Genomic DNA, 26,535 nt, shown 5'->3' with positions numbered 1-26,535 from the left:
TTTGTCCTCTAATCACATGGACAATTTTTTATTTTTTCCTTTTTTTCTTTTACATGGAATAGTCAAGTTTAAGTTATAGAGTACTTTCTATACAAACTTACAGGGTTTTTTTTACAGTGTATCTGACACAGTACTCTACTGACAGACTTTTCTCTGTAGTCAATGTCACTGTAGTTGAGGTTTTCTGGATTGCAAGGGCTTGGCATAGAAGAGGAGTCTGCCTCAGCTGGCATAACCTTTCCTCACCTTGTGCTAGACATTGCACCTGCCAACCCTTTCTGCAGGTTTTGTCCTGTGGTAACTAGCATCAGTCCAAAATTGGAGCTCTGAAGTAAAATGTGTAGGACCTATCAAAATAAAAGTAACAAAGTAATGAAAATGTAATATTTAATCTCTATTTTTTAACAAAAAGTATTAATTTGGGGTTTTTTTAAGACCTGCATGTAGCATTCTTTTCTTTGTTGGTTGTTTCTTTTCTCCTGAAATGGTCTCCATAATATACATTAGTATCCATACCCTCAGCCACTTCATGGAGATATGCAGAGCTGAAAGATGATGTGGTAGGGTGTATTTCTGGGATTTTGCTTTCTGTCAAATATAAATTGTGGGGGAAACTCTGAAAACCTATGAATTTGTCTCTTTGGTTGCTTCTGAAAATAATTTTGTGTTCCACATGTGTGATTCATGATATATTCTAAGTCCATTGATAAAATTACCGCGTACTAAATTGGTGTCTTTTGTTTATTCAATAGCCAAGATTTCTGTAGAAACAACTCATTGTCTAGTTCACAATTTCCCATTTTTACCAGTTATATTCTTCTAAAAAGAAGTCTTTTTTTCCTAGATAAAAGCCAAAATATACTACAGATAATTTAAAATGTTACTGAATTCTTGTGGCCATATATTAAGGCATTATGAGACCATAACATTTTATTGCAATAGTAAACTTTTAAAGCAATTAACTGGATTCACCACATTCTCCTCTCTGGAGATATTATTTCCAAATGTACAAAATTCTGAAAAATCACAATTCTAAATAATAGAATCCTGAATTATTCAGAATTGAGAGAGTTAGATTGCTAGAAATCATTAGGAACTTGCAAGAAAACGGAAGTTTCTTTTATTTGATTGGTCTTCTATTTTCAATAACTTTGTGGTCAGTCACATCACACCATTCAGAGTTGCAGGGAAAAAATCTTGATAAATTTTCCCTCCTTCTCACCGCCCCAAAAGTAGTTGTGTCACTCAAATATTTAGAGTACCTGGAGTTAGATTGTGAGAAGAACATGTTCATGTTCACATGTTCAGGTAATCGTTCTCACTGTTAGTTCCATTTGTACTCTGGGTGGCAGATACTTCACCTCTGCTGGTGATATTTAGGCAGCTGGTAACGATAGGGCTGTGCTCCTGTTGTTTTTTTTCTACCAGGTGAACGAGTGATATAAGGGGCAGTGTGCCGTGTCACTGTTGGTAGCTCTAAACCAGTCATTCTTTTTCTGTCTTTTCATAGAAGAGATCTTTTTGATTTATTGATTATTCTTTTCTTTCAAAGTATTTTCCTTTATGCTCCATTCTGTATCTGCTGTCTGTCATGACTCTTCAAGTTCAGCCTGGCCAATTTAAGCTGTGCTTTCAGTTGTTCACCATATTTGAATGAGGATGCTAGAAATGTCCTGATTTTAGGGACTGATAATTTCAAATCTCACTGGAAGAGAAAGAAGAGGCTGCAGCATTCTTTTTGTGTGATTCATCATCTCAACCCAACATCCAGAAAGTCTCAGGCTAAATATTCTGCATGTCAGAGTTAAGGTTATTGCTTCATTAGTCCTTTATGCAACAGCAACTGTGATTATGTCTTTTGCACTTTCAGCCATGTTGCAATGGACTGTGTGGCTCCAGTTGGATGTAGTTTGTGTGGAGGTGTAATGGCTCCAGAGCTCAGGGGTCTGGGCATGTCAAAGAACATACGGTTAAATGGTTGGGATTGCTTATCTTGCTGACTGTCCAAAACACAACCCTAAGGTTTCTGGGGCTGTCACTGTGAAGAGCAGAAGCATTAATTGGAGTCACATTTTGCTCAAAACAATCAGTGCCTTGCATTTGTCAGTACATGTTTGCTGTCTTCTATCACACTGCTTCTGCATCCTATCCTGGGTACTATCTAGACAAGCAAATTGCCTGTACTACCCTAGCAAGTGTTGAACTCCACATCTGTGTAATTTTTTTATCTTTTTCTTTTTGTCTGCCCAGCTGTTCTTCCTTGTCTTTTGGGCAGCCTTCTTATGAGCATCTCTTATGGCAGAAAATTAATTACCTTTCAGTTCTAAGAGCAGGAGAATCAATTCCTTGTCACTACTATTCAGTGTTGAAGAGAAACAAAGAACAGAGGCTTATCTTGGATTTACAAGGGCAGAACACTAATTCTCAACCCAAGGTCATTAGAGGAGCTCTATGCAGTGTTATTCATTGCAGCACTTAATATTTTCATGAAGCATGTTCATTGTGATATGAGGTTGTCACTATTCAAGTCATGGCAGCACTCAGTAACCACCTTGGTTGGTTGGTTGAAGTAGAGTGGATAAAGTTAGTTAGGAAAAGAGAAGCTCCCTTGCTTGAGGTTTTCCGCTCTCTCCATGACAGTGGCAGCTCTTGTCTCTCTGGTTATGAGGTTGCACAAGTCATGTCCCACAGGTATGCTTTCATTGGGGCAAATCTGAATCCGTCCTTCCACAGAGCTCACTCATTCAGGAGTCGTTTCAGACTCCTGGATCTCACCTGTTTGGTCTGCCTTGTCCTGTGATAGCAGTGGGTCAGCTTGCCTGACATTTCTGTAACACCCAACTACCTGCACCCAAGTTAATTCCTAAACTGGGCCCCTCCTTTTATTTCTGCCTTACAAATTAGGTCCTTGATTGCATACCTACCAAACTTACATAGGACATTGATGTTAAAACCCTGAGTAACCTCGTACAAATTGCTCCTGCTTGAAGTGAGGGTTTGCAGCACATTACCTCTAAGGGTTGTGTAATTTATTCTATGTTTTTTTACACTGAAGGTGTTCCAAAGATCTGCATCACAGGATCTGTGGTGTTCTGCACACACCTTTCCAGTCTGGCTCTTCAATGAGTGTCTACGACACACAGTTCTGTACTGTGTGTTGAATTAGTTTCCTAACATGTCTTGGGGATACTTGGAGACAGTTTACTGGTCTTTTGACCTCCATTGCAAAGGCAACTTTGAAAAAGTGTGCTCATCGATAATTAGTACCTTGAGCATATTACTCATATCCTTTGGTACTTCTCCATCCTTCCCAGGTTTTATTCAAAAGATCTTTTTATTCGTCTAAGAAATCATTGCAGCGTAACCTTTCTAGTCCTGGTTTTCAATTAGGAGGGTAGGTGGGCAGTCAAAATCTGCAAAATTAGCTAAATTTAACAGAGCTTGATGGTTTCAAAATAGTATAACCCCAGTTAGCTTCAAGGTGTGTTGACAGTTTTTTCAAACTTCACAGAATCTCCCTCTGCTGCTCTGTTACTCACTGATTGCTCTGTGCATCTGTAATAGATGCAATATATCATTCAAGTTAAAATCTTCAGGCTGTTACTGATGCACAAAATCTCCAGGTGCTATGCTTTTCATGTGCTTTGTGTTGTGATTTAATAAAATCTATTTCAATTATTTATAGTTGGTGCTGATTTTTCAGTTTTTTATACTTTAATTTGTGAATTTGTTTTTCTGGGTTTGTTTGTGAGCAATCATTATTATTTGTGATGATTTTAACATGGCTTGTATATTTTTAGCATAGAAACGTTTACTAGTTTTTTAAATTATGAAGTAGAAAACCTGCCATTCTTTTAATTAATATTCTGACTTTATAATATCACAATTATTTGTTTTAAAACCAGACCCAGGCCCTATCTTTTTAAGGGAGACCATAAATTTCCAACTCTCAAAGAGGATGGCCCAGTAGTTATTCTATATGCAGAAATGGGTACAAAAGACTTTGTCAAATTCCACAAGATTTTATCTGAGAAGGCACAAAAGGAGGAAATTGTTTATGTTCTCCGGCACTATGTTCAGGTATGCAATTCAAATCAACATTGTTTCAGCAAACTGTTAGTATTCTGTCTTTGCTTTGCTTGGTTTTTGACAAAACACATTTTTCTACATTTATTTTTGCATTTGGCTAAATAATATGCAATACATTTTCTAATATTAAAACTCTCTAGGTAAGTAATTCACCAACTACAAACTATGAAGGCAGAAAAGCATGGTAATGTTACCACTCCTGCATGCAAGCACTGATTGCATCACTGATCTTGCAATACCTCTTTTTAGGTTATATGTCTGGGGTTTGTATGGTGTACAAAGATCTTGAGTGAATCTTGGTGCAGCAGATTGAACATATCAGTAACTAGAGTTAGAAAAATGGAAAGTAGACTAGAGACTCAACTGAGGAATTACCAATTATATTTTTACATATTCTCCATGTAATCTCATGTTCATTGAGACACAGCAGCATGGGCTGTCACGGCCAACATGAGCAGTTATAAAATGTTTGTGTTCCATAGTGTCATTATTTGAAACATAATGTTTCTGAATTCTTTTCTTAACTTCTTCTTCTCCCTGAAACAAAACAAGAAAAATACTGGTACATGGAACTGTATTGTCCCCAGTTTTGAGTATTGGAAGGCTTTTGTGATTTATATTCAAAGTACAGATCTTAAATAGTGTGACTAATCTGAGAATAATCTGATGGAGTTAGAGGTTGCTGTGATTTATGTAGACCAGGCATTTCAGGGAGATGAGAAACATAGTTTGCAGATGACTTTGAGTTGTTTGCTCACAGTAATGAAAGAGAGAATTTGAAGAAACCAGTCTTGAATTCAAAGTCATATGGGTATAGCTTTTATTGAGCTCCAGTCTTTTATGCTTTTATTTCAATTAAATGCCTGCTTGCATATTAAATGTCTCATTGCTCTGCTTGGCTTATGCATCATGGTCTCCCCAAATGCATGTTGTCTTCTTGCCTGCACCTTTTCTCTCTTCAGACCTCTATTCCCTTTTCTTCCTTCCTCACAACCTCAATTTTTATTCTTTGGTACACACTGGGATGGATTCTCCCTCCTTTTTTGCATTAAATGCCAGAAGAGGGAGCATTGATAACAGAAGAGGTATGGTCTTTCTGCTGTCTCTTTCTTTTTTTAACTGAGTATCACTGAGACTACTTACAGAGTGCTCTCTGCTCCCTCTGCCTTGAGTTTTGCTTAGAGGATGGATGGAGAAGTTTCCCAGCCCTGCTGGGTTTTCACTTGTATTTCAGAGGATTCTCAGTACAGAATGGTTCTTAGAAATTACAAGCTAAGCTCAAAGGCTTTCAAGAAATTGCTGCTGTGCATGTGCAAATTACATTTTGAAAAGGGGATTTTCATACATTTGGGGCAAATTAGGACATGTATTCAGAAATAAGTGTGCTTTGTGTAATTACACTATTGAATGTCAAACTTCCACTCCAAAGTTAGAAGTAGCTGTTGTTTGTTTTTAGTGAGTGGCAACCTGTTTTTAGCAGTGATGCTTTAATGCATTTTATTATTACTTCTTGCAAAAAGTGATTAAATGTTTTACCAAAACTTTTTTAAGAGTAAGTCTGATGCAAAAATAGAGGATTTCCTCTTAACATCCTGAAAATCTGGCAGCATTACCAAGAAATGAGTATCAGTTTAAAATGTGAATTGTGAGACATTAATAATTGTGTAGGGTCCTATGAGCTCTGCCTATTCTAGTCTCTCTTTTAGTATTGTGTGAAGATTACAATTTTGACCAGCCTTTGTGTGATTTGCAGGAGATAAAGGACATTGTCACATTCTTTTACATGCCTTCTCAGTGGACTGTCAATATGCCTTACACTTGGAATTGAAAGATGAATTTAAGTAATGGCTTAAATGTCATAGCATTTTAAAGTTACAATATTAGATATTGTTAATCTCCTTTAAATATATATTTTTAAGTTATGTTTTTTTCTTCTGTTAAAATAATATCATCAAGCAGAAACCAAATTCCAGAAAAATGTATTTATCTGGATATGGTGTGGAACTTGCAATAAAGAGTACAGAATATAAAGCAGTAGATGACACGCAGGTTAAAGGTATGTGGGTTTTTAATTGATTTGATATCTTTTGAAGCTGCTATTGAAATGGCTACAGTATCTACACCTTAGTGTTTCAGGGCTGAGGGTTTTTTTTCTGAATTTCTATGGAAATACTTTCACAATCTTCTATAGAAAAGATGTGATGAACCAAAGAATGTATCCAAATGAGACATTTACTGCAGAAACTGGTAACTACAGCATGGTGACACAGAGAAATTACTTTGCAGGGACATTCACAAAATAAAAAGAAAGTTAACTCTCTTTGATAAGACTAGGGTTTAATGACTTTTGAGTCATGTCAAAAAATGGTTTAGTTTTTTTAAAGGGGAAGAAACTGATCTCTGACTAACATCAAATGCCAGCTGGAGATTCAAGTGCTTTAAGGTGACCAGGCTTTTCAAGTGTAAATTTGGTAGTAGTTGACTGATAAGAGTTATACCTTATCACTTAATCACACTGAGAAATGGCTGTTTAGGGAAGTGAACTGTTGAACCACACCTATTTAATTTTTTATAAAAATTGTTACCACTGAATTAATTATATTAAAATATTAATTTTAATGTTGCAAAGTTCTGCAGAGTAATTATTTTCATGCCATAAGTATAAATTTAATTAAAACTACATCTGGGAATGACAACTTTGTGGTTGTGTGTTTCAGTTAACTGTTTTATAATTAATGAAAACATAATACTACAATAATTTTCTTGGCTTATGATGTCCACATGTGTTATGTGTTCAGGAGCAAATGAGACAAAAGAAGAGGAAGATGAGGAAGAGGAAGAGGAAAGTGATGTCCAAGGATTTCTCTTCGGCAGATTAAAGTGAGTTCATATAAGTTATAAATAAATTTTTATGTTTGTTTCTGGAAGCTCAACCAGTTGGGTTTTTTCATAGAAGAATTGAGATTTATGTTGGAAATTATTTTATTTGGTGGAAATTGATTTATTTTTTTATGTCTTGTGGACCTAAAGACGCAACGGTTGTTTATTCTGTTAATTTCAATGTATTGCTCTTAGTTTTCTAATTATCTTAGAATGTATGCAGTAAACTTTTTTAATTAAAAATATCTGCCTGGGTAACACTCACAAAAGCTTAGAACATTATGATTTCACATTTGTTAGATCATTGGAATCAAAATGTTGGTTTTCAAAATGTGAGACTAGCACAAGAAATCCAAACCCATGTGCTGTATCTCCATAAGATGTTTTTAAGAATAGTAATGGATTTCATAAAGCTAAGGAGTGGTATTTCTAGGAAGATGGGCTTATTATAGATACCAACTCATTTTGGAGTTTGTGAATTTGTGTTCTCTTCCAACAGGAACTTTTATCTCCAAGCTGCAATCTGTTAAATGAAATCAAATGTTACCCTACTGAGCACTTCTTCTAGTCCTCAGTTGGTGGATTCATTTGGTGGTTTCAGTTATCCAAAGTGCTTCCCTTTTCCTGTAATAAATCCATGCAGTGGATCATAAATTTTTTTTCTTCAGCAAAAACCCTTGAGATTGTGGGTCTTCTCTAGATGGCATTCTCTCATTATTTAAAACAAAAAGTAAATTTTTTTAGATATTGTCACTAAACTGTAAATCTCTAAAGCTGCTAATTCTGTCTAAGTTCTTGAAAGCCCATCCCCTCCCTTCCTGCCTTTTTGTTCTCAAGCACATTGAGGTAGAAGCACACTCAGATCTTGAGGCTTCCCTGTTGTTTCACCTATGTGCTTGAGATTCTGCACAGCAGGTAATGCCAAATGCTTATGCTGTATGTTTTTTCTGAGCCTTTTTTCTTCTTGTATTTTGCTAGGTTTAGCTCTTGATTCTCCACTGTGACTGATTGGTGAAGCTGTCAGATAATTCTTTTTGACATTGTTTCTAGATTCATTGGTTTTTCCTCTTCTCCTTTTCATACAGGAGGTGAAATAGATGTTTCAGTAGTCTGTAAATTGTCCCTTTGTTAGAGCCATGTCAAAAGTTTTACTTTTCTCAGCTGTGAAGTAGTCATGAATGTAAGCAAAAGACGTAAAATGTTTAGAAATTTAATGGAGATTTTTTTCAAGAATATCTTGTCTCAGGCTGAAGTATTTGCCCTCAAAACTTACCTATTATAATAGGTAAATAGCTAAGCTTTTGTGTACCATGTTCTTTAGGTATGACAGATTATTTGTGTGCTCAGTAGATTGATATTGTCAGTGCTGTCAATTTATAGAACATGTTCTCAACATTGTCTTGCCTGTACCTCTTGTAGTTAATGCCACAAAGAGTTCATTCCTTTACAGTCAATATATGGTACAGTTGATGTACAGTTAGGTATACATCATCCTAAGCTAAGTGAACAGTTACCTGGATGGTGTCTTAATACTGCCCAATCTTTGACTTCATTTATTCTGTCAAAATTTATGTGGCAGGTTTTGAGACAGATCACTACAAAATAAGTGAACTCCTGGTACTTAGTAGGAATTTCCTTACGGAGAGAGTTGTCAAGCATTGGGACAGGCTGGCCAGGAAAGTGATTGAGTTGCCATGCCTGGGTAGATCTGGCACTTAGGGACATGGTTTAGGGATGGACTTGACAGTGCTGGCCTAATGGACTTAAGGATCTTAAAGGTCCTTTCTGACCTAAATGATTCTATGCTTCTCTTTAACTGAGGTTTAGCCCTCAGAAATCCATATTTTCTCACCCAAAATCCATATTTTTTTTTTCAAGAATGAGTTAAATTTTATTCTTCGTTGTTATCCTAAGAATACAATATTAGCTGTGAGCAGTACTGTGGATAAAAGCAGACATTGATGGATGTAATTGATTCTTTTTTGTAATAAAATGTTTTATTGTAGACGGATGCATCCTGATCTGAAAAACAATCTGATAGAGTTTAAGAAACATCTAATTGAAACTACAAACAGCATGGAACCACTGAAGGTCTGGGAGATGCAGGGTATGTACTGCATTTTTTTTTAATTAACATGATCCTCTATTTAATATTTCTTTGTTATTTTAATCTATTGACATTATGATAAAAACTTCTTGTAAAAGGAGACATCATTTCATAAAAAGGGCATAATACCTGAAGTATTTAAAAGGCATGTGCTGATACCTTGTATTGTATGCTAGAAATTAAAGCAACATTGAAGTAATTTTATAAAATGGAGAGATATATTGTCTGCTTTTCTACTTGATGTGTCATCTCGGGTATTAAAACTTGTTTTAGATATATTTTTTGGAGGTCAGGAAAAAGATATAGTTTTTACATGACTGCTGGGTTGGGATGAAATGCATGTTAGGACAGGTTGTTTCCTTTAACTTATAAATTTTATCAATGTACTAGAGTTCACATCGATGCATTTTTTTGATATACTATCAAGTGGAAGAACATGCTTTTAAAAGCTTCCCTGTAGAAAAGGAAAACACATATGTTGATTGCTAAAGCTTGTGTACTCATGACTTGCAGGACATTCAGTGGCTTGAAAGAAATTGTAAATCGCTCTAAAATATAAATCTCTCATAAAATGTCACAACATTTAAGTTTACACAAGTAAATTTTCCCCCTTACATTCCTCAGCTTTAGAGGACAACCTGGTCAGAATGAGTTTACTTATATATTAGTGCAGTGAAGGAGACTGAGCAATCATCTGAGCTTCAGTTTCTTTTGGGACCCTGATGTGACAGAGCTTGCTAGCAATGTCCAGTCTGATATTACCTGTGTGAGATAATTGTAGTTCACTTGCAGTCTTTTATCAATGAAGTTCAACTGCAGGATTTATCTTTGTCCCAAATTAAAAACAATTGTAAAATATTGCTTTAAAGTTCTCTTGAGAAATCACTTCGGAAAAAAAATAGAAAAAGAAAATAGTAGGTTTGACTGTTTTTGTGTATGATTGAATGCCACTTGGCTGATATAAAAGCTGAAGCAGCCATAAGACTTCAATCCCTTTAATGTCTACCTTCAAAAGACAGTACAAGGTCTGTGTTTACTGGTGGTCTTTTCTGTGGTGTTATGCCTATATATATATTAAAAAAAAGGAAACTGGTGCTGCTCCCCAAGAAACCAGTTCTTAGTGTTGAAAATAGCTCGGTGTTGGGATGCTGTTAATTTATGTCAGGAAGACTTGTGGCTTATGGTTCAGATCTTCATTCTTCAGCCACTATATTTTGGTGCAGTTGCTTTGATACCTCACTGCTGACATGACAGGGTGCTTTCTCTAGTTCTTTCTTAATGACTAATTATAGTGGCTGAATTAATGGCTCAGCTTCTCTCTGATTTCCTTTAATTAGCTTCAAAGTAAAAATCTAACTAAATTTAAGCAAAACTACTTCAGCTATAGGGCATACTTCTATTTATAAATGAACCTAAACACCATTCAAGAGCTGTCTTTCAAGAGCTTTTATATTTTAGGTAAGTAATTAGTAAGTACTTTTTCCTCAAGGTGCCTTACACTGCGCTCTCAGCTGTGTTAAGGTGCTGCAAAGGGAGGTCTGTAAGTGACAGCCCTGACTAGAGAGGACCAAGGAGGTAAAAAGATGTCAGCTGGCCTCAGTGCTATTTGAATATTTGTATCCTAGCTGTTTAGCATAAAATGGAAATTATTAACAATTTGTGAAGGGTTTTAAGTGTATGACCCAAGTTTACAGCTTCCTCGCTATCTGTAGTAACAGCAGCAAATGGGTGTTGTTGCTTCAGCTGATCACAGCTTATGTGCCTGTTGAAAGGGTGCTGAAAGCTACTTTTAAGAGTGATTTCTTTTTATATTTCTTGTTAAAAGTATTAAGAAATAAAGTCAACATTCCACCTCTCACTCACCTATTCTTTTCAGCCAAGAAGTACCTTATCAGGCTAAACTAGGAATGTCTTACTTTGATTCAGCCTTCCTTTTTTTAAATTCGTAATTGCTTCAAGAACATGGTGCAGTGTTCTACTAGGCAGCATCCTCTATGACCTTCTGCCCAGCACTTTTTACTGTATGTGCCATCAGCTTTCCTCAAACTGAGTAACCTGAGGCTTGAAGTTTTTGCTTAAACGTTTAAATTAGAAAATTATGAGGAAAAACCATCACTGCATGATTTAGTTATGCAGATGTGTATAAGGTACACGAAAGCCTCTAGTATAGTACTGCCTTACTCCATTTGGTACCAAAATTGGATTTGTCCTAATCTTACATGTCAAAATTCAAGTTAGACTCCAGAGATAGCTAACTGAATTCCATCATTGTTTTTTCAGTGGACAGACAGATTAAACTGTCCCATTATCTGAGCATTTACTTCATTCTGAAAATGAGATCCCTTTAAAAATTTTCTAGGTGTTTATGAGAACTGAAATTTTACAGTAGTTTGACTTTACATTCACGAGTAGCCATTTACTCTGTGAAATTGCTGCTCCTTTTGAAAATTGTACAATTCACATGCTCTATGCAGCTTTCTACATTAAATATATCTGTTATCTGAAAAGCTTGTCCTGGATCTGGAAAGGTCTTGCTCCTTCATGCAGTTATGGGTGTCTGTGGATTGATGTGTATCTAGGTCTGAGTGTGGTACTACCCTTTTGATGATGGCAGAATACCTCATGATGAATGGTCTGAGCTTCTTCAGAGTGTTTCTGTAAATTTAGAAATTACTTATACAATGTGTATGTTCAAGCAAGTCAAGCAGAATTCTGTAGAAAAGCCTGAATTTAGTATTTCTAACTTTCATATGACCAGTTTTTAAACCTTAATAATGTAACTTTCATAAGTGTTGATTCAATGACTGAAACATAAAGTATATAAATAGTGAGAATGTGTATATGGAACAGTTTTCTGACTATAGGCAGTAATGATTGAGTGGTATTTCCAGTGATTTCTTTAAAACTTATTTTTCTCCCCCCACCCTAGATCTTAGTTTTCAAGCAGCTACTCGAATTATGTCTACCCCTGTTTATGATGCCTTAAAGGTAATGAAAGACATTGCTCAGAACTTCCCAATAAGAGCCAGGTATGATATTTATGCTTTTTTTTTAAATGCTATTTTTATATTTGCATTTGACTGTAATGACGGTAATACAGATTTATAACCAAATCCTACAGTCAGATATTCATGTTTGACAGCTAGATGGATTCCAGGCAATTTCATTGAGTAGAAGATAACTCCAGGGAGAGCTCATGATCAGTTTCTTAAATGTTTCCTGTCTGATGGAGACATGCATCTCCTCCCACGGCAGAAGATGCCAATGAGGACATGCTAATCCTTCAGGCACTTAATCCTCATGGATTTTACTGGACTGGTATTTTCCCAGGTGAAAACTTTTGTTGAATTAGTAGCAGAACAAGTCACAGTGGGAAGAGGCAAAATACTATTAATCAATTTTATGGGGATCCACACGCATTAGTTTTAAGCACAACATTGCTGTTGAGATTGGGCCCTGGCTATTGTATGGTAGTGTTCTTGCTGAGGAAGATCTGTCTTCCATAACAGACTACTTAATAAAAAATCAAGATAAATATCAAATATGTGTCCTGATTTTAGCTGTCCCAGTGTGAAAAATTGTTCTTCTTGTAAGCCGATAGTATTGTAATTGAGAAATGCTTTTCTTCATACTTAATAAGTTCTTCATGTAATCCTATCAGCAATATTTGCTTGAATTACTGAATTAAATGTGATGCTAAATAGGGTTCTTAACTCAGCGTGCTTTCACATTTTGCCACTCTTGTTTAATTATCACAGTATTTCATTGTCACCCCTGATTGTCTGTTAGAGAAAATCTACACTGTAATGGAAAAACTACCCTTGTAACATCTTGTGTCAAGGAAGCAAAATGCCTTTTAAAATGCCTGAAGCATAATTACTATGAAATAGTATGGTATAAGTTTGCACTCAGATTAGCAATCAGAAAATTCAGGTTTCCAGTAGGAGATAGTAGAAGCATTTGTAATGTCAAACTTCAAGTCCAGTTCTGTTCTTTAAAGGACAGGAAAAAGTCGTTTTGAAGTGTGCCAGGTGACATTTAAATCATTGATTTTACAAGTCATTAAATTGTTACATTCCACTCAAACTCCCGTTGTGTATTTGTGGCATTAGAGAGCTCAATTTACGTCCTCTTCAAATATTTTCTGGGTAAAAGTATAACAAGAGTTTAAAATTATTAAAGAGAGAATCACTATATCTGTCCTGCGTGATTTATTCTATTGTGCTAATCTAGCATGTTATTTTTAACATGAGAGATTAAAACTATTTAAATAATTTAAATTTAGTAGGTCTATATTGACAATGTAAATCAAAGGGGCATTGTGTAAAAATAGTGCACAGAATATATGTCATTAATAGTCTAATCATGCTTAACTTGATGAGTCAAAATACTAGTCTGGGAAAAAAACCCCTAGAATAAACAGGAAATGAAGAGATATTGCTTAGTCACTTTAGATAAGTAGCCAATCATTATAAATAATACTATTTTTAAACTGTGTAAGTTTCAGACAGTTTTTATATGAAAACAACCTTTTTTTATTACACAAAATTTGGATTTAAAAGGTTGTATACAAATTTTTGAACTGTAGTTATGAAAATAAAATACTGCATGTTCCTTAAAAATGGAGTTCCTTAGACCATAAAAAATTTAATATACCATTCCTCTGAAATTTTCTTTCACTTTCTGATTTACCACCTGTATTTTTGTCTCAATATTTCCAGCTGAAAAGGTTAGTCTGAGATAGATTTTTACAAAATGTCATTGGATGTAGACAGTGTACCAACTGATATGTCATGGCAACATTTTAATGATTCATTTTATAGGGTATTTTTCATCTTTGATTTGTTGTATACTTCTATTATTGTATTCTTAAAGAGGAGATAATTAAGTATTACAATGCCCTGTTACTCACTATTTATTAATCATTCACAACATTATGACCCTGTGAAAGGTTTCCTTTTTTCCCCTCCACATTCAGTACTACATGGCTATGTGTTCTTCGGGGTAAGAATAAAGATGCTTAAAATTATAGAGAATATTTCAACCTTAAGGCCATTCAAGAACATCTCTGTGTCATGTAGAAAGACAAATAGCATCCATTTACTTCCAGCCAGTGAAGTGTTTCTCTTTAGTTAAAGTCTGTAGCATTTGACGATTCCAAAAACATTAGTAAAAATTTCCTGAAGCACTGAACAAATGACAGAACTCAAAATGAACAGATGTCTTTCACAGGTATCCTTCTTACCTCAGGTTGGTAGGATGGCCTTTTCAAGGATCAACCATCACACTTTTCTGTAAAATTATGCTAGAATCCTGCCTGGTCAACTGTCATGCATGAAGAAGGAGCTATTTAATGATTCCTTGAATTGCTTTCCTATTACTAGAACAGCTATAAGTAAAGCTTACCTTTGTAAATGCTGATGGGTATTTTACTTCCTTGCTAATGTTGGACCAGCTGTATTTTCCTTTTTATCTTTTTTAGTATTTTCAGATTTATGTTTTATTTTTCTACCTAACAATTCACACTAGGAGCCATTTGGAAATATACAGGTTGTCCCTTTTATCTGTGCATTTTTTAGTCAACTGAGTGTGCTTCTGAGAGTTACAGGCCCTACTATTTTTGCTGAGTTCAGCATGATAAAATTCACATTTTCGAAATATTTTTGGAACCATTTTTTACTTCAGAACTTTCTAACACCAAACTTGGAAATCATACAGTTTGCTCCTACTGTATGTCTCTTTGGTCACCTGGAAAGCTTAAATAGTTATTTCAAGTAAACTGATTTTATGTCTTATTTCTGATATATTGTGAGAAATGTGGCTTATACTAGCAAGGTCTATTCTAAATCAGTTTCTTTGGGAGGGAGGTCAGGATTTGTAGTATTAAATGTTTTGTTATCCACAAGTTTGAAACTGGCTTAGCAGGATCATTCTCAGTTTACTTAGTTAACTTTCAGGTTTAAGATGACTCCAGTTTTTCTTGAAGCCCCATACAAATCTGCTAAAACATGTACAGTCCGGTTTTGAAATAAATGCTCGTATAGGTAACTAGAATATTTATTTTGGCATCTGTCGGGACAGTCAGATTTAGGTCAATATGGTTTAGGTTTTTTTTAAAACATGGAGAGATTAATTTGCCTCTGGAAGTATTTTATGATAAGCCTGATAATTATAAACTTCACATACTTCACTGTGGCAGAGGAAGATATAACAATCTTCCAGAACATTCATGAAAGGTAAAAAAGACAAATCAATGTGTTACCTTCAAAAGATGGAATGACTAAGGAAACTACAACTTTGTCTGTCTGTGAATGCTTAACATTTTCAGTGATCTCTATCTACAAATCTCTTTTTTCTGAGTCTCAGCTAATTTTAAAGTGGTCATTCTTTGCATGTTTTCCCTGCCTTTGTCCAGTCAAATCCATGGCTCACCATGCTGTAAAGTTTAGTACCATGGAGACAGTAATATTAACTTAAAATATGTGCATATGGCATCCAGGTAATAATTTAGATGACCAAACAACTTAGTCTTTTATAATATGCATCCAGAAAAAACCAAAGAAGCCATCAGGAAAGATTGAGAATGGTAAAAAATATATTGATGATATTACTGCAAAAAAACCCTAGCCTGAATCTGAAACCTGGGTTTACTAGAGTAAAACAGAACAATAGTTGTCTTAAAAATTCAGTATTTATGATACTGCATTACTCTTCTTTTTAAGACTTAATTACAGTATTCTTCAGTTACAGTGCATTGGATGTTTTAATTAAAATACCAATTTCACATAAAATAATGCTTTTTTTAAAAATATGGTGATTGAGTGATACAAATATTGTATTTTAACAGATCACTGACAAGAGTACCCGTAGACAAGAAAATGCAAAATGAAATAGAAGAAAATCAGAAGGTTTGTTTTTATTTCTTCAGATGGACATTTGAACTACTGTTGTATTGTGGTTTTTGGAGATTATTTTTTTACTGTAGCAAATTTCATGGGGTTTTTTAGAGAAAAAGAGCTAATTGTTCTAAAAATCTATTGTGAGACAGGTAACATTTAAATATGCAATTCACATATTTCACTTTCTGCTATTCGTGAAACTTTTTCCCTTCTCTCTTTTGGTTTTACAGAATTAGGCAAGGCCAAACAGTTTTCATGGAGTGTTGAGTCACAGATTGTGTGCTGGGAAAGCAAAATAGGTATCAGTTACTTTTTCTATAGCCTTGGTGTTGAATCTAGGCCTGCTGTTTATATTTTGGTCAGCATATGCCAACTTCGAGCTTTCCACACTCAGAATCACACATGCAGCTATTCTGTGAGGTGTTTTGAACATCATCTGTGGCAGATGGTGGTTTTGTTTCATCCTTGACTCTCTGCATCTTTTGTTTCTTGTACCATATGAGGAGTCCTTGTTCCTGTGATTTTGACTGGTCTGAGATTTATTCTGAGATGCCACTTAATGTTTATTGAATTTGTGATGTCTGTCTCTGTTCAGTTTGGATTTTTTCTTTCAAGTTGAGTATTGCAGTTAAGTGTTAGGTACCATTCTTGTAGGAGTGGTCATGTGAAATGACATCCATAGTACTGTCCTTAGTCTTGAACTTCAAAACACGTACTTTCATATGGTGTTAAGGCTGACCAACCACTATAGTGAAAGAGATTTATACCTTACTCATGTCACTCCTGCACTTTTGCAACATTTCCATGTATCATTTTGCTTTATATCCATTTAGGCCCTTCCTCTTGCCTTGCCAAGACTAGTATCTCCAGGGGAATATCTTTTCCAGATTCTTTCACTTTCCAAAACAGTGAAAGTGAAGAATGTCCTTCTTGCACTGGTGAAGCCTTCTCATAAAGACCTTGTCATTTCTATTGTAGCAAAAATACCACAGCAGTGTTTTTAAATTCTATGGCATGCAAAACTCATGTAAAGGCTTTACAGTCTTAAGTATTGACAGGCTTGAGTGTAATATCCTTGTAAATGATTATGCAAAGAATTGTGTAGGCCTTTATTTGTCCAGGTGATTAAACATGGGGCTGGTATATTGAGAAGACTTTTGGTATATTTCAGCAGTTCACCTCCTTGAGCTGTTCACCTTTCTTGTGGGCAGGGTACATCTTTGATCCTTGAGTTTTCACAGACATCTTAGAGTGGGCTCAACTGCAGGCCCCTTGTTTCTTGCAGTAGTGAGAAATTCTGTAGTTTTTGCTGGAAGGAGGAAATCAGTACTTGCATGTCATTGTTTTCTGTACACAGCCAAGATACACTTTTTCCTATAGCTGTCTGTTGTTAGGATTACAGTCAGCATAAAATAAATCCCAGATGATCATAGTTCCTCCAGAGCATGAGTGTTGGTATCAGGACTTTTCCTGGTTTTTGAGGACGTTTTTGCAATGACTTTGCTTAATTGCAGCTCTGTTAACACAAAAATCAAAACTAACTGCTGAATCAAAAACTAGTTCTCCACTGCAAAATGAAAAAAAAAAATAAATAAAGGTCTGTCAGGAATTCACCTGACCATTGCTAAATATAAGGATTGGGAGAAGTAACTTAGTATTTGTATCTGAAACAAATTATAATGGATATCTGCGTAGTTGGTCATCTGAATCACTGCTATGATTCCATTAATGTATTAACTACATTAACTTCATGAAGATTTTATGCACCTATCACAATAAGTTTTCATTTCATGTGAGGTCACATCCTTCCTGTAGTCTAAAGGCCTTTAGACAGCTAAAAGCTAAAATTTGTTGAATAAAAGTAAGGAAACTTCCTGAACACTGCTGCTTGAGCACAATGAATTGTCATGTGCATTCTTGAACTGCAGTACATCCAGCTAGCAGCAGGAGAGATATGATCCCATGCTGTGTGTAACTGGATGATTCCCTCTCAAGATAATGAAAGTTGAATAGGAAATGCAATGGGAGGAAATAAAGTTATTAAAAGTGAAAGACATGTGATGATTTAGGTGTAATGGGTTGATACCTAAGCAAGAAATAGACAAAGAACTGCTATAGATAGAAAAAAAAAATCTCATTAAATTGAACTCACAACTTGCAGTCAATAATTCGCTGAAATTTAGCAAGAAAATACTATATGAATATTATCAGCCTTAAATTCTAGTGCTGGATGCCTAAATACTCCTTCCATCAACATTTTTATGACAAAGTGGATGCACTTCTAGATAATCAAATATCTGGCATCAAAATTGTATTAAGAATCTCCCCTCTGATTTATCAATATCTGTAAGTTTCTGAAAGGAGGGTGTCAAGAAGATGGAGCCAGGCTCTCCTCCGTGGTGCTGAGCAGTAGGACAAGAGGAATGGGCAAAAATTGATGAATGGGGAGCTTTGCAAGTGGCTGAGCACTGGAGCAGATTGCCCAGAGAGGCTGTGGAGTATCCCTCACTGGAGGATGTTCAAGAATGCATATCTGGACAGAATCCTGTGCAGTGTGCTTTAGGATGACCTTGTGTGGGGAGGGGGCTGGACAAGATGACACACTGTGATCCCTTCCAACCTTAACCATTCTGCAATTCAGCTCAGTTCTTTTCCTATTTGCATTTCCTACTTACCTTTAACTGTGTGAAAGTAACCACACTGCTTTACAGAAATAATACCACTTTCAATGTTCTCTCATTTTTGCTCTCATTTGTCCAGTTACAGGTTTATGACAGGAGTGATATACTGAGCCTGAGTTGCTTGCTGTAGGCATGCTTTTCTTAAAGGACGTGTTTCGTTAACACTTACTTTGTTTAGCAAATGGGAGCCAAATTGGAAAAAAATACATCATTCTCAATTAGTGTTTTTTGTGTTTTCTATTTCTCTGTTGGGAATTAAGGCAGATCCTGAAATCTGACTGCTCCTTTTGTCATGAGTTGAATACAGGCTGTTGCTCCTGTCACTTATCTTGCTACAGACTGAATGGCCTCACCTCTCTGTAGGAAAATGATAATACATGATTTACTCCCTAAATACAACCGTCCTCTTGTATTTGTTTATTGTGGATCTTTTTTCTTCTTTGCCAAGCAAAGATATGCTGTTCTATCCCTTTCTCATCTGTGTTTTTCCATGGTCCCTTTGTTAGAGGAGATTTTAAGTTTCTACTCTGTTTTTCCTAATTCTCTGAAACAATTCAACGACACGTTTTTCAGAATTGAGAGATGTTAAGTCATTGAGAAAGCTGGTTTCAAGTGGAGGTCTGAAGGATATGTAAGATCTCTCCTTGCTGAATGGATATGTAGAAATAATTTAAAAACTTACAAGCTGTATTTTGTATTTTCACTTTCTGTTGTCAAACACCGAGCACCAGTGTCCTTTTCTCTGTGTTGTACAGGTAGGTTATTCTTATTTGTATCTGTACATCTGAAGTGTATTAAATAGTACTCATAAAATATGTGGTTAATATTTGTCCAACACTCAGATAAAAGAAGAAATTGTGTTGAAGAGATTTCATGTGTTGTTTTGCAGAATTACTTAAGGGGGTTTGTATGTGTTAGTGTAGACATATACCTTAAATAAGTAAGCAATACTTTTTACTTTTTAGCATTTCCATGAAACACTTGGTATTCAACCTGGAGAAGCACGCTTATTTGTAAATGGCCTTCATATTGACCTCGATTTTCATGATCCCTTTAGGTAAGATATACATTTTGTTTGAAGGTCACAGAATTACTAATAATACTGAGGAGTTGTGCTTATGGCCTAATCTCGGCTGTTGCATTTTGGGGGTGAGGAAGTGTTCCAGTAGGAAGAATACTGTTTTACACTAGTTTTGCGTTGAATATGGACATTGTATAAGCAGTTGAGAATAGCTTTTTCTCTTGGAATATGTTTTCCAATTTGCTTATAATTTTACAACTCACCACATAAAATTAATGTGGAAATGGAGGGAATCTAATGTGTGCTTGTAAAAAGTGTGAAAAGCAAATTATAGAAAAGTAAGTAATGCGTTCATATGCCTATTATTTAAAAATCAGGAAAATATAGACATGAAGGCAGTCGCAAAGTCTCACCAGCTGTGTTCTGCTGTGAAGTACTTCAAGGGTTTTTTTATTCTCAAATTTGAACTTTCAGGTTGCGGCATATGTTCCAGTGTCTTGTTGGGTTCTCTAGGGGGGGGTTAGGGTGTGGCTGTGTTTCCTCTGTGCTGTTTTCTGAGTTCTGCCGTGATACGGGCTTAGAGTTCGTCTGTGTCTCCATCACTTGCTGCTTGCTGCTCTACTAACTTGCAAAGCAGCTTCATAGGGTACCCCAGCTTGGATTTCTGCCTCAGGCAGGACAGTGCAGTAAGAAAGCTTTCACTCTTCTGTCCTGCTACTTCTTACTAAAGATGGATAAAATTGCTTCATATAAAATAGATCTGAATGAATAAAAAAATTGTGTTATCTGTTGTAATTATGTTTTGAAATAGGTTTTGGAATGAGAGACATACAGTGTTATTAACTGATGCTGTTTTAAACATTAGGCTGTGGGAGAATATAAAGAGAAAACATTTCTAAGACTATTAAATGAAGATGGTTTTTAGTTTTAAAAATAACTTTTATGTCATGACAAGAGTTCTTTGTAGACATTATGTACTTTATCTTCCTGAAAAAGTATTTTAGAGACTCTTAAACTGGAAGGAAAAGTGATGCATGGCCTTCATGAACTTGGAATCAAAGGGGATACCCTGAGTAAATTTATGAGGTTGCATGTACATCCTACAGATAATAATTATGCCCTAGATATTCGTCACTCTTCAATAACAGTAAGTAACTGAAGTTATTTATTTAGCGCTTACATCTGTGATAATTCTCTGGATGAAGCAGTTTTTCTTTTCTTGTACTGCCATTGAAATACTAGGCATATGGCCATATATCAGTTAGCAGTTGAAAATGTTTTCAAGGGCAATATCCCTTCAATATTTTTTATCAGTAATTTTCTCTAGTTTATACCTTATTAAAATTTTAAGATATAGGGTGTTTAAAGGAAAAGAAAGATATATCTGGAGTAGTTCCATATTCCAAACTATAGAATTTGTCTTTTATAGCAATTAATGTAGCTACATAATACTACATAATATCTCATATTATGCAAGACTTCTAAGTGTACTTTACAAGAATGATAAGTGAATTGTGGGCCACCTAAATATGTTATTTCTAGCTGTACAGTGACTGTGATTTGTACCCTTCTTCAAAATTTACACAGGTTTCATTACAAAGGTTATGCACTAGGGGTAAAGATACTAAAATATTATTTTCTCACACCTGAAAGATTCACTCTTCTGTTTGCCCCAGCTTGCACAGAAGGGGCTAGAAGAACACATCAGCCACATGTTAATTTGCTATTTTGATCTATCTTAAGTTCTGTTGCTGGAGGTTGAAGATAAATACTGTACTTGTATTACTAGATGGTTATGCTGTGTTACACACATCTGTGTGATACATTGTTATAATGTTTGCATTGTCAAAGTCATTTTCACAGTTGAAAAATGGTTTTATTCACATGCTTATGCACAGTACTAATGGTCCTTTTTCCTTTTCCATCTAGTATTAATTTTATTATGTAGTGCAGATAAAAACAGTTTGATTAAAAAGAAAAAATGAAGATAACATGTAGAAGCTATTTTCTGTTATTATTTAACAAAAGAAAGGGAGATATTTTATAATATTATTATGGCCACATCTTTTTCTCAGTGTTCAATGCATGTTTTCTAAATGGCAGCCTTTTTTTTTTTTAAGTGGATTAATAACATAGAACAAGATCACAGCTATAGCACATGGCCTGCAAGCTATCAGGAACTGCTAAAACCCACATTTCCTGGATTTTTACAAGAGATTAGACGCAATTTATATAATTTGGTAAGTTCGCAGAACTCTGGGCTTTTTGTATAGGGTATATGTTAATACATTGGCAGACAATTTATTTAAAAATACACATGCTGGATTTATTGTTAAGTTTTCTGTGTGGATCTGCTAAGAGTAGTGAATATTGCTTTATCTAGTGAGTCAAATGTGGTTATTAGTTTGATTTGCAGATGGATCTGGGCACAGTTTTGTGAAGAGTTTTTATGTTCCTTTCCATGCTACACATAGAAAATTCACTACTATCAAAGCATAGGGAAGGTAATGATAGCTGTCTATGGTTTGGAGATGGTAAACTGACATAAACAAATACATTTAAATTATAAAGCATACAATTTATTAATGTCTTGTAGCTTCATTTTTCCTCTGTAAATCGGATTCTGTATCACTTAGTAAGGTAAGGAAGCAGCTATTCCTGATATAAATTAAAATACAGAAGGTATTCTTACAAACCATAGAATCATAAAATGGTTTGGGTTGTAATGGTCCATTAAAGGTTATCCAGTCCATCTCTCCTGCAATGACCAGGAACCAAAACTTCATCCAGCCTATCCTTTAACAATTTAAATGGTGGTCTATCCACAGCTTCTCTGAGCAGGCAGTTCCCCTGTGATACCTTTGGTGTCTCACCATTCTTATTTCTTCATATGCAGTCTAAATCTGCCCTCTTCTATTTTAACACTGCTAGCTCTTGTTCTATCACTACAGTGTCTCTACTACTGGTAAAATAAGCCTCTCCTTTTTGTAAGTCTCCCTGGACTCATAGGAGAGGTGATTCAGCTTCTGACTGGTTTTTAGCCCATCTTTGGACTCACTTGAGGTCCATGTCTTTGCTGTGCTGGGAAGCCCATAGCTGGGTGCAGCACTCCAGCTGGGGTCTCACCATGGCACAGGGACAGAATCCCCTCCCTTGCCCTGCTGCCCACACTGCTTTGGATGCAGACCAGGACACGTTTGGCTTTCTGGGCCACAAGTGCACACTGCCAGCTCAAGTCCAGCCTCTCATCCACCAGCACCCCCCAAGTCCTTCTTCAGCGCTGCTCTTGATCTGTTCATCCCTCAGCCTGTGTTGATAAACTGGGAGTTGCCCCCGCCTAGATGCAGCACTTTGTACTCAGCCTTGTTGGAATTTATGAGGTTCCCATGGATGCACTTCTTGAGCCTATCCAGGTCTCTCGGAATGGCTTCCCATCCTTCAGCTGTGTCAGCTGCACCACTTAGCTTGGTGTCCTCTGCAAAGCTGTTGAGGGTGCACTTGGTCCCTTTCTTTTGATGTAGTTGCTTGAACTGATGTGAGGTTTGTGTTAAAAAAGAGAATGAAAATACCAGCAATAGACAATAAAAAATGTTTGTTTATAATGAAGCATAAGATGTATGTAATATGAAGTAGATTGCATTATGTATTCAGGGTTAAATACAAGAGCTCTATTATAGAAATCCATAACACACCATTTCACTATAATCTGAAGGGGTATGCTCAAAATTTTTGAAGTTATTCTGCTTCATTTCAGCTACTCTAGCAAATTTGATAAATTGTAAGGAGAGTTTGCAGTGCAAAGTTGAATAAATGAGGTCCAGATGTCCAAGTAAATCTACATAAGGATAATTCGCTATGCAGACACATCCCAGTTTTAGATTCTATGCATGCCTGAAAGATCTGAGTTTATACTCCAAGCTACTAAGTGATAAAGTGGCTACAAAGATAGTGAGACAGGAAGGAAGAATTCTTTCCGAAAGCTCCATTTTTTACTTGAAGTTTTTAGCCAGAATATTCTGTTGATTTATTTTTGTTTGGTTTTCACAACAGAAGAGAGTCTATTAAAAGCATTATATCTTTCTAAAATAGATATGGTGTTTATTAATAAAAACAAAGTAGTGGCATGGAGTCTTTCAAAGGAGAAAAGTGGGATCACTTGATTTGAAGTTCAGTAAATGATTAAATCCTATTTTCACCATTTGATCCAAGTTCCTTAATTCTGTTGTTATTTTCATTTATAGTCTTAATGTTTTCTTACAATGAATGCTCTAAAAAATTGAAAACAGCTGGGGCGTACAGCTCCTTTGGAAATTAATGTTCTTGTCTTAGATTTTATTTCTGAAGAAAAAATAAAAACAGATATCAAGAATAAATATTTGATGCCTGATATGTTTTCTCATCTTAGGTACTTTTTGTTGATCCTGTCCAAGAAGATACTGGTGATTATATGAAGCTAGCAGAATTATTCTATCATCATGATGTACCACTTAGGTAAGGAAAACTGAAAATCTTGTGGAAAAATCTTTCAAAAAGGATGCTTTCATTTTTTCTTTTTTATCTTCTGTTCTACCAGACAAGCATGTGATTTTGAGTTAAGTCCAATGCAGCAACATTCTAATGAGGCACATTGGTTACTCATTTGTGTCAAGCTTATTCAGGTATTAAGTATTCTTGAGCAAATAGATTGCATACCTGAGTGTGAGTAAAATGAACCATAAAAGTCTGATAAAAGTTGATCTTGCCAAGGAGTCCCACTGCGCGCCCTTGCAAAGTTGTATTCTGATAAAAATACTCTGTATGTAAAACATGCATTCAGGGAATTTTTAAAATTCAGTTCTTACAATTGTGGTTGCTTTATCTAATGTTGTTTTGATATGCACACTTGTATATGAGATACACCAAAGTGAGATTATCCTCATCAAGTTTTGGATTTCTGAAAGTGAACTAGTCATCATTTGAGAGAGAGGCACTTCTGAGGAACAGTCTGGTTGATCTTAGATACCTACTTTTAAGAAAAAATGAATTGGTCTCAGAAATTACTGTTTATTTCCACATTTTATAAAAAAAGGATATCCGAAGTTCAGCAAGATGAATTGCATGTTAAATATTTAAAACCTTCCTGTGAAATGGCTTTTTGTGACCTCATAAATTACAGGTGTTTCGTTTTACTTTAACATTTTACTAGTTCTGATCTTTTTCGTGTTTCTCTTAATTTTTTATCATTCACTTACAAAAGCATAATGAAAGGCAGATTGCAGTGTTCTGTGTGTTTTCACAGAAAGGTTTGGGGTGGAAGGGACCATAAAGATAGGATGGCCTAGTCTCAGCCCAGGCTTATCACATGAAAGCAGTATCGATGCACCACCTCCAATAGACCTTTTTACCTCTCAAGCCTCAAATTCCTTTGGGTTTTCTTTCAACTAATGGAAATTTAGGGATTAGTAGTAGATGTATTTAAAACTGACATGAGTGGAAAATGGATGGCAATGTCAGGGTGGTGGAAGGCCCAAAAGGTTAAAAAGGGGAGAGGAGGGCTAGTAGGAGTGGCACACACTGATGATGAGACATCAGTACTCAAGACATCCCTTGCAGAAAAAATAAGACAGACAATGCCCAGCTAAAACAAAGACTCGAGCCATAAGGGATGATGGCAGGAATGTAAAGAATCAAAACCTTCATACAGGTAAGGAGAGAAAGTACTGTGATCAAACCCTATTGACTCACAGAAATCTTAAATATTGTCAGCTTTAAAAGGTATTTGTAAAGTCAGTACATAGCTGTTAACCTAAGCATACTGTAGACCTGATGAAGGATGCATGGCTGCTATCCTGTGTCACCACACAGTCATGGAAACACCATCCAGGTACAGAGTTTTTATCTCTATGTGCTGGGTAGATCACTTGAATGCAAGCATTTAGTTTTTCCACTTTTGTATTAGAGTGTGTGTGAAAAAGATATTGTGTTAAAATTTATGATTTCTTTTTTTTTTTTCATAGAATTGGAATTGTTTTCATTTTAAGTACAAAAGAAGAAATTGATGGAAATGACGATGCTGGAGTAGCTGTTTGGAGAACTTTTAATTACATTGCAGAGGAATCTGACACCTCTCAGGCCTTTTTGTCAATAATTAATGTTAGTTCTTTCACAAGAAATCAGCTGTTTATTTCTGGTTTATAATTTATTATTTTTTTACAGAGTTAAGATCTTGCTACCCTGTGATAACATGAGATGTATGCATTTACTTTATGCAGAAATTAAGTATTAAAAAAACATATATAGCATTAATAGTTTATAGAGTTATTTGCAGAGATACTGTCCTCTTGCAGAAACCAACCTGCTCTTGTAATTTTCCCTATCAACAGGCTTTCTTCAATAATATAAAATGCAGATGCATGCATTGCAGCTTTTAGTATTATGAAAAAATATTCTATATTATTTGTGTTAACATAATGGGCCTGTCTTTGTGTTCTGTGTCTTTTGGACTACAGGGATTTTAATGTCACTTGGACAGTGCTGTAAGATTTGAAAAACCCTTTCTTATTGTCCAGTGTAGGAAGTGAAACAGTCAGATAATTACTTTTCATTGCTCATGTCTGAGCTGTCCATGGGTGCAGAAAACATAGACATATTCCAGGCTTGCAGCTTAATGAGGCAAGTTAACTTTATGAGAGAATGCAGATTCTCATAAGACAGGAACTTTAGAGATGAGAGATGAATGGAGGAGAAATAAGGTGAGCCATTTGTTTGAGGGCTCTGTGGGTAAAAGTTAGAGAATATGGTATTTTTACATAACAATTTTTCTCCCATTTGTTTTCTGGTTTTTGTTTAGTGCCCAGAAAATATCATGGTGTCATGGAC

The 26,535-nt window shown here is 35.5% G+C and overlaps 1 protein-coding gene across 3 annotated transcripts in view; it reads left to right on the top strand.

Annotated features, from left to right (window-relative positions):
- UGGT2 (UDP-glucose glycoprotein glucosyltransferase 2) overlaps positions 1-26,535 on the top strand; it is a 79,956-nt gene that overhangs the window by 12,366 nt on the left and 41,055 nt on the right. The window contains exons 5-15 of one of the 3 annotated variants that reach the window (XM_063392317.1): positions 3,906-4,080; positions 6,046-6,145; positions 6,888-6,969; positions 8,976-9,076; positions 12,006-12,105; positions 15,924-15,984; positions 19,622-19,713; positions 20,674-20,824; positions 21,798-21,917; positions 24,083-24,168; positions 25,674-25,809. In XM_063392317.1, the coding sequence (XP_063248387.1) occupies positions 3,906-4,080; positions 6,046-6,145; positions 6,888-6,969; positions 8,976-9,076; positions 12,006-12,105; positions 15,924-15,984; positions 19,622-19,713; positions 20,674-20,824; positions 21,798-21,917; positions 24,083-24,168; positions 25,674-25,809 (1,204 nt within the window). The remainder of the gene's footprint in view (positions 1-3,905; positions 4,081-6,045; positions 6,146-6,887; positions 6,970-8,975; positions 9,077-12,005; positions 12,106-15,923; positions 15,985-19,621; positions 19,714-20,673; positions 20,825-21,797; positions 21,918-24,082; positions 24,169-25,673; positions 25,810-26,535) is intronic. The other 2 variants (XM_063392318.1, XM_063392319.1) reach the window with 2 other exon arrangements.

This window comes from Prinia subflava, chromosome 3 (assembly GCF_021018805.1).
Source record: "Prinia subflava isolate CZ2003 ecotype Zambia chromosome 3, Cam_Psub_1.2, whole genome shotgun sequence".
Classification (NCBI taxonomy): Eukaryota; Metazoa; Chordata; class Aves; order Passeriformes; family Cisticolidae; genus Prinia; species Prinia subflava.
Note: the sequence above shows the minus strand (reverse complement) of the source record. Positions and strands in the feature narration are given on the sequence as shown.